Raw genomic sequence first — 8092 nt, forward strand, 5'->3', positions numbered from 1 at the left:
GGTCCCACTAGGAAATTCCGGTTCACCCTTCAAGAGCTCAAGGACCCTGGCAGGTCATTCATTCCCAGTCGGCGCTGAGTCCCTACCGTGGGCCCTGCTCTGGGCTGGGCTTCAGGAACAGAGCAGTGGACCCCAGGTAGGGCCCTGCTCTCACATTGTTCATCCCAAGGGGCTCTTCAGCAGGGCTATGGGGAGAGCTTCTGGAATTCTGTGAACCCCAGAAACGGCTGGCAAAATGGCACAGCCCCTGTGCTCTTTCTGGGGGTCCTCGAGGAGTCCAGACCACAAAGCCGGCCGGCCAGAGGCATCCACAACATTGCCTAAACATTAGCAACCCAGCCCACCTGGCGGCGCCAAGCCCTCTGCTGTAGGCGGGCACACGCCTGGCTTACTGGGTCCCCCGCACCTGGTTGGCCCGAGCGCTCTCAGGGCTGAGCTGATCCGGGCTGAAGATGGAGCTTGGCGGGAGGACACTCCAGGTGGTGTTGGGAGCTGCCTCTCCGGGCCCCAGGCCCCGACTCCGCCACCCCACCCCCAGCCAGGCTCTGGATAACATCTCCGAGGCCAGCCCCAGCGATGCGGAGCACTTCGCCGTCTACTTATTACCAAACGCAGGAATCTGGGAGCCCGCGGAGCGTGAAATTAGGACCAAATGTGGAGGAGGTCTAGACAGGAACTCCGGGCCACTCCCGCTCGAGGACGACGGGGCCCTTGGGCTCCCAGGTAGCAGGAGCGCTCTGGTAACCAGACAGACGTCTGTGGAGGAAAAGCGTGCCGGCTCTCCATAAGCCTCGACGAGGCACCGGGATGCGGAAAGGCCTGGCAGCGAGGCGGCAAACCTGGGTCCCAAGCCCAGCTCTGACCTCTGCTGCCCCAGGCTCGGTCTCCCTGTCTGGAAATGAACGGCACCATCTTCGCCCGGTTGGAAGGGCTGCTTGTGAAGCAAGCGGATTCCAGGGCCCCACGCAGACCCACTGAGGCCTGGGCCTCTGCATATTTCCCGGCTTCCCGTCCCTGGAGGGTTTAGGAGTCGCTGGGCTGGTTGAGCCTGAGGCCCGGCCAGTGTGGAGGGTGCAGGACTGGGCTTCTCCTTGGCTCCTAGAAGGGGCGCCGGGCATCTCAGGTGAACAGGCGAAGGGGTGGGGGGTGCTGGAGCGGCGTAAGACAGGCAGACTGAGGAGACTCAATCCTTGGTCTGCAAGGCAGGGTGAGGTGGGATGGAGCAACAGGAACAGAGGAGAGTCTGAAACAGTGCAGGACACGTGGTCCAGATGGCAGCCATGCGGGGGTCCTCTGCCAGGGGAGGGGCTCCGTGAGGGCAAGGGGGAGGCAGGTGGGCCGGCGTCTGCCCCGCTGCCAGGTGTTTCCTGCCCCCCCCCACCCCACTGGATCTCCTCGCCGCAGGAGGCAACCGGAGCTCGTAAAGCGGCGGCTCCCCGTGAGATGCTGGGCTCTCGGAAGGGGCCGTGGCCCGCCCAGCCCCCCTGCGCAGACTCTGGGGCTGGGGGTGCCCAGGGAGGCCCCATCTCACAGCCTGTCCCTGTAAAAATCGGGGGCGGGGACGGGGAAGCAAAGCCGTTTATAAAGCTTTAAAACCGTTTATGGTCCCGGGGGGCAGATTAACAATTCAGCTCAATCCTCGCCAACTCGTCTTGGCTGGCAGTGCGTGGAGACTTGGGGCGGGGGCTGGGGCCAGGGAGCTGGAGGAGGGACGGCGGCGGCAGCCTCCACCAGGCTGGCACTGGACCTGCCGGCACCTCGCTGCCCCTCTCCTTCCTCTCCCGGCCCGACCCGGCCCGGCCCATCAGATGGCCATCCTTCCAGGACGGCTCAGAAGCCTTCTCCTCCAGGAAGCCCCCCACGGTTTCCCTGATGCGACACTGTCCCCTGAGCCCCGAAGCCCTCCGTTGGTCTCTGGGCACTCGGCGTAGCCATTCCCGGGACGCAAGTGTCCAGGGGACACCGGATCAGCCCGGTTTCCCTCTAAGCTCCCAGGCAAGTTTATCGGAGCGTTTGCAGTCCTTCCCCTTCTCTGCCCCCCTGCGGGATGCCATCCTGACCTATTGCTTGGACCAGCAGCTGGCATTCTTTTCACATTCGTGATTCCGAAACTTTGTCATGCATCTCAGTTATCCGGACCCCTCACAGGCAGGGCTGGTTAAAGATACAGACCTAGATCCTTCAAGTCCAGAGCTGGCAGGACTTGGTTTTCTAAATCCTCCCATACCCATATTACAGAGAAGGAAACTGAGGCCCACCCAGAGAGTGGCCTGAGACCCAGGGTTACCAGCAAGTGTATGGCGGGACACTCCCCCTCCAGCCCACCCTCGAGGGCAGGACCAGGGCCCCTCAGGCCTGGTTACCTCAGTGTCCAGCTGGACAGCGTCCCCAGGCACAGGAAGGAGGTCTGAGAGGCGACAGCTCAGCGAGGGCAGCAAGGTGTGGGACTTGGGGAAAGGGTCCTCTGGCCGCTGTTCTTCCACTGACTTGCTGTGTGAGGTCACGAATGTCTCCCCCGCGACGGTCACCACCCCTGCACTGGCCTCAGCTTCCCCCTACACCCCCCATTAAACAGACGCGGGGGACGTAGTCCCTCCCAGCACTGGCACTTCAAGGTTCTGTGAGTTGCATTAAAGAAGTCCAGGAAGGCTTCTTGGAGGAGAAGGCATGTTCTGAGCACTGATGGCAGGGGAAGGCCTGGAGAGGCAGAGGGAAGAGCAACCCTGGGGTGGGGCACAGTAAGGGCATAGGGGTGGCTGGAGGGTGGGGTGAGGGAGGCCATGTCACACTCTCGGGGGCAGTTCGGAGTTGACCGTGGACTGATGTCAGGCTGGGGCCTAAGCGAAGCTGCCAGTGGTGTGCGTGCACGTCTGCTGCCCGGGCCTGGTCCCGGGATCGGCGCCCGGCTCGGGCGTTGCTGCCCGTCGGCGTGCGTGTATCTGCAGAGTGAGGCTGAGACGCTCCAGCTGGACGGGGCAAGAGCGTTGGAGCTGTGCCTGCTGACAGTCCTGGGCGCCCGGCCGGTGCCGGGGTCCTTCCCATCGCGCCGCCAGGCTGCCTGTGGCTGGAGGCCGCCCACCCAGAGCCGGGCAGAGCGAGGGGCCATCTGTGTCTCAGACCCGGGGAGAGGCTCCGTGGCCACGCCCTCAGGGACCTGATAGAGGGTTGAGAGGCAGAGAGGGAGACAGTAACAATAGGAAAGTGAGCACAGCACACCTGCCGCGGGGTGGAATCCTCCATGTTCTTCCGTTTTACAGAGGGGGAAACTGAGGCACAGAGAAATGGAGGTATTCGAAGCCCCACGCTTGCAGCTAACTGGGGGCAGAGCCAGGCTGGCTCCCAGGAGTCCGTCTGGCTGGGCTGTTGGGGGCGCTGAGTTTAACTCCTGCACTTTGACCTCCTCCTTGACCTTTCCCAAGCCTAGTGAGTTCCCTCATCCATGAAGTAGGGCCATAATGATCTTTTTGCGGGTACAAATGGCAGAACCACACTCAAGGTTGATGTGTTCACGGCAAGAGTCACTCTGCGGATCTCAGGGAGGGAAATGGAATCCCGTGAATTAGGACCACAGCCTGGCTCTCTCTGGGCACCTGTGTCCTTCCTCTCTTCCCTCCTGGACCAACTCCCCTGCCTCCACACACATGCCGCCCTGGCTGCAGCCTGAGTGCCCATGTCTCTACCCAAGGTCAAGGGACCAGCAGGGACTGGCCAGTCTCCAGGTCCTGGTTCCACTTCCCTGGAGAGAGAAGAGGGCTGGCCCAGCTTGCGGGGGCTGGTGCCTTTCCATCCCAGCCCCAGCAAGCTGTGGCCAGCGGAGCGGCAGGGAGTACGGAGGCTGCCGAAGCCCTCTGGGCCTGGGAGGCCCTGGATTTCCTGTGGCAGGCGGTGGGTCACACGTGGCTTTCAGCTGAGATGGGCCCATTAGCCAGAATGACACACGTGGATCAGTGGCCCTGAATGGGGGGCTGGGCTTTGGCTGGATCACCAGGAGTGACCCTGGCCTTCTCTGAACCTTGGTCTCTTCATCTGCAAATCTGGGGTCCCAGTGCCTGCTCTGCCCTCCCACAGCCGCCACAAAGACCAGGGAGAGCTGTCAAGGGTCCATTCCACTGCCTGCTTTCTGGCCACTCCAGGGTCAGGCTGAGACAAGCCGGGGTGTCCCTGTGAGCCCCCAGGAGGGAAGGGTTTGGGGGCGTGGGGCGCAGCGCTCCGCCAGCAGCTGCGTGCTTTGCTTTGCCTCACCTCTGTGAAGAGCGTGAAACGCATCTGGACAGCAGGGCTGGCCCTGCCCAGCGTCCCCCGCTGGTTGCTTCCTCTGCACACCCAGCTCCCTGGATCCGGCCCCGGTCGGCCTGCACCTTTGGCAGGGCTGGTGGGCCAGCTGGCCTCAGCCACCCTGGGGGCCGAGGAAGGTCGGAGCTGCCCGGCAGGGCGCCCAGAAATGCAGGGGTCCCTGGGGCTGCTGCTCTGTCTGTGTGGCCTGCACTGTGTCTTCCTGACCGGGCCCTATTGGTCCAGCTGTCTGGATCTGTGTGTCTGAATTTGGAGCTGTCTGTGAGTCTGGGTCTCGTTGTCTCATCGCTTTGGGCCTGTCTGGATCTACCTTTCAGTCCATCTCTCTGTCTGCTCAGGGTCTGGGTTCCCATCCCAGCTGTGCCTCTGACACAAGACGCTCCCCGCCCCCCCTTGTGAGCACACGTCCACGTCCTCCTCCACCTATAGACCAGCGTCCCCGGCGTCCCTGCCCGGCCACTCCCTGCCAGGCCACTTGACCCTGCAGACGAGCCTGTGGGGAACCACTGAGCAGCCAGCCTCAGCAGGCGGGGCACAGCCTCCCTCACTCCTGACCCACCGACCGCCCAGACCCCCCGAGTCTCCCAACGAAAACCCCGTCTGTCAGTTCTCACGCATTCCTGGAAGAGAACAAATCGGCCCAAATTCCATCAAGTCTTTGGCAAAGCGTATCAACAGCTTTAGAAACGTGTACAGCACAGAGTGCTTCACGGCACGTTCCTGTAATCGCAAGACGTGGGAGGTAACGCAGATCCCGGCCCGCAGGGCCTGACTGAGTGAGTGGGGCCCCTTCACGCAGCGGGGCGAGCTCTAGGGGCCCCTGGGGATGATCCCGCCCCTAGGGAAACGTGGTGTACCTGGGGAGAGACTACTGGGTGAAAAGGGAAGGTATGGAGGGTGTAGCTAGAATGCCGCTTTCGCTTAGGAGGAGAAGGAAATCTATACTTGCTTATATTTTTAGAGAGAAGCAACGGAAGGATAAACCCAGAACTAAGTGAAATGGTTACTTCTGGACAGAGCAGGGTGGGCGGTAGGGTCAACAGCTGAATGCACCTGGTTTTACGCTTTTGACTTTGGAACCAAATGTCTTCTACAATTAGAGAGCAAAGCTAAATCAGTTTTTTTTAAAGAAAGTAAAAACTAACTAGAATAAATGAACCTGAATATCGAGGTGGTGGAAAGAAAACCGTACTAAGAATTATTTCAAGTGACTTTGAAACAATCTTTCTACTACACATCCCTAAGGGGCCAAGAACAAAAAAAATAACAGATATCCAATTCCGTTCAGTAGACTTGTTAGTGAAAACATCGGTAACACTACTTTTAAATTATTATATATGATGGGAAAAAGCAAATAATGAAGTGCATGTTTTATTAGGAAATAAAATTTGCCCTGTAAAAGTCACATAGACATCGCGTTTCAACATGTAAAAACCCTTTCATCTCTAATTTTAAATGGAAATATCAGTATAAACTCATGTTCATTTTTCTGTTCCTTAAAAAAAAAAAAGTCTTTCCGAGCTCTGGCCACCGGAAAAACCTGGAAACCCAGGAGCAGCTAGCACCCCTAGGGCCCAGACTGTGTTCTCTAGAACCACTTCCCAGCAAGAGAACCAGGGTGTCCCAGGAGATAAGCTGGGACATCTTATGCCTAAAAGCAACATGCCACCAAGGGTTAGCGGGGTCCCACCAAAATGACATCGGAGTCAACCTGGAGGTGCTTCCAAACCCACGGTCCCAGTGGGATCATCTGAACATCAAAAAGAATAATGACTGCAGTGGCTTGAAACACATCAGACGTATATACAAGTCAGTGAGGTCACAATGATACTGTAAAGCAACCACGGACCTCATGGGGCACCAACTTATTCTGAAAATTGAAAAAGTTACGATCTGAGTGTCTACGCCTTTCCTCTGCAGACTGTCTTTTAATATTACCGGATAGGTAATGGGGAAGGTTCTTTAGAGAAGAACCAGAGCTGATACACGCAGAAGAGATGATAGCATCTGAAAAGTCGCTATTTGCAGCTCCTAATGAAATAACAGACGTAGGCTATGATTTCCAGCGGCTGCTGAAAGGACGAGGTGGAAGGCTGACGGGGAATTTTACGGTGGGAGGATTGGGCTGACGGTAGCTGAACCCCCCGGCAAGTCTCAACATCACGACAAGGACAGCGTGGGGGGCCCTGAAGGTGAAGCGACAGGAAGCCAGTTTAGAGGGCAAAACCATGATGGAGGGACATATGAAATGGTGCTGGGAGAAATGCAGCCAGTTCTAGTACATGGAAAATTCTGTAAGATAAACGACCCAGTTTCTTCTATAAACAGCATGGGGCGGGGAGGGGCGAGAGTGGATGGGGACTCTTCTACAGTCAAAAGAGGCAAACTGGATCCCGCTTTGAGCAAAAGCAACTGTAAGAAGACACTGTGGAGATGACTGGAGGCTTTTTAAAGGTCCTCACCTGTCGGATTCCGCACTGAAGTATTTATGAGTAAACTAAGACACTCTGGGATTTCTTTAGGGAACTCAATCGCCCGCGCCATGCTATTCCCCTGGCGGAAGAGAAAAAAAAAGGTAGGGGGTGGAAATTGAGGCAGGGTGTACTCAGCAGCAGCTGGTACCTCAGAGCTGTTAACCGTCCAGGGATAGGCAAGCCGGCTATTAAAGCCTGGTCCCTTGAAATGGGCCACAGTGAGAATATTTACGGCACAAGCATGAGCAAATGCCGCAGGTCAGGGTGCTTTCACTCCGAGAACGAGTTTATCAGCACCCGGCCGGACAGCGCTCACAAGAGCGCCGCTGGTGACCCACATTGTGCGTCCTCTCTACTTTGTGTGTGTTTGAAATTTTCCACAGTAGTTTACGAGGGGCACATCCTTAGGCCTAGAAATCCCACTTCTGAGAACTTATCCTGGACAGGGAATTGAAGTCGGTCCTGCGATTCAAGTGGCTTCCGTTTTTAGCTACGCAAGCACGTATGGAAACGTTGGCTTAAGATTTATTTTTTAATGTCAACAGCCTGAACCCCAAAAAGGAGTTTGGTTTTCAGTTTCGAAACATGAGAAAGTTCTGGAAGTCGGTTGCAAGCAAAGGGAATATGCTTAGCACTACTGACTTGTACACTTAAAAATGGTCAAGGTGGTACATTTTATGTCGTGTATTTTACTGGTGATTTGAAGTTTTTAAAAAAGGGATCAGTTATGTTATAAAATGGAATATGGTTCGAAATTATGTTACAGAAGAAAATCTAATGGTAAGGAGAAATAAGGATGAGCTGGTGAAGTGACACAGCAGGTTACAAAACCATACGTTCAGCCTGACTGCGTTTGGGTAAATTTTTAAATGCGTGAGCTCGTCGCCCAGGCTGAAAGTGTGCTAGGCTGAGCGCTCACGTACGTGCTCAAGAAACCTACAGGGAACCCCGAGAGCGAGGGGGTGTGCTGTTAGCATCCTCTCCTACAGATGTGGAAACTGCTGGCAGAGGCAGAGGCAGAGGGGGATGTCCCCCCTGACCCTCAGGCCCAGCCGCTGCCTCCCGCATGCAGTCGGGTTTTTTGTTTTCCCTTTCGGAGCGCTTCCTCAACCTCCTAACCTAGAACGGCTTCCCTCTGCAACAAGCTGACAACGCGGTGAAGCTGGTGCTGTGCATTGCAGGCTGTTGATGGAGAAGGGGGCGGATGACAGCCGGAACTGTGGTCATCACCGGGGGCATCTTGGCGACTGTGATTCTGCTCTGCATCATCGCGGTTCTGTGTTACTGCCGGCTCCAGGTACTCTGGGAGCTGGGGCGGCGGGTGG

The 8092-nt window shown here is 57.0% G+C and overlaps 1 protein-coding gene across 1 annotated transcript in view; it reads left to right on the forward strand.

Moving 5' to 3' along the window:
• FAM163B (family with sequence similarity 163 member B) overlaps window positions 1-8092 on the forward strand; it is a 29939-nt gene that overhangs the window by 19849 nt on the left and 1998 nt on the right. Inside the window, exon 2 of the mRNA XM_024762357.1 lies at window positions 7949-8064. Within this exon, the coding sequence (XP_024618125.1) occupies window positions 7972-8064 (93 nt within the window). The 5' untranslated portion in view covers window positions 7949-7971. The remainder of the gene's footprint in view (window positions 1-7948; window positions 8065-8092) is intronic.

Source organism: Neophocaena asiaeorientalis, unplaced genomic scaffold (genome assembly GCF_003031525.2).
Source record: "Neophocaena asiaeorientalis asiaeorientalis breed wild unplaced genomic scaffold, Neophocaena_asiaeorientalis_V1.1 scaffold78, whole genome shotgun sequence".
NCBI classification, from domain to species: domain Eukaryota; kingdom Metazoa; phylum Chordata; class Mammalia; order Artiodactyla; family Phocoenidae; genus Neophocaena; species Neophocaena asiaeorientalis.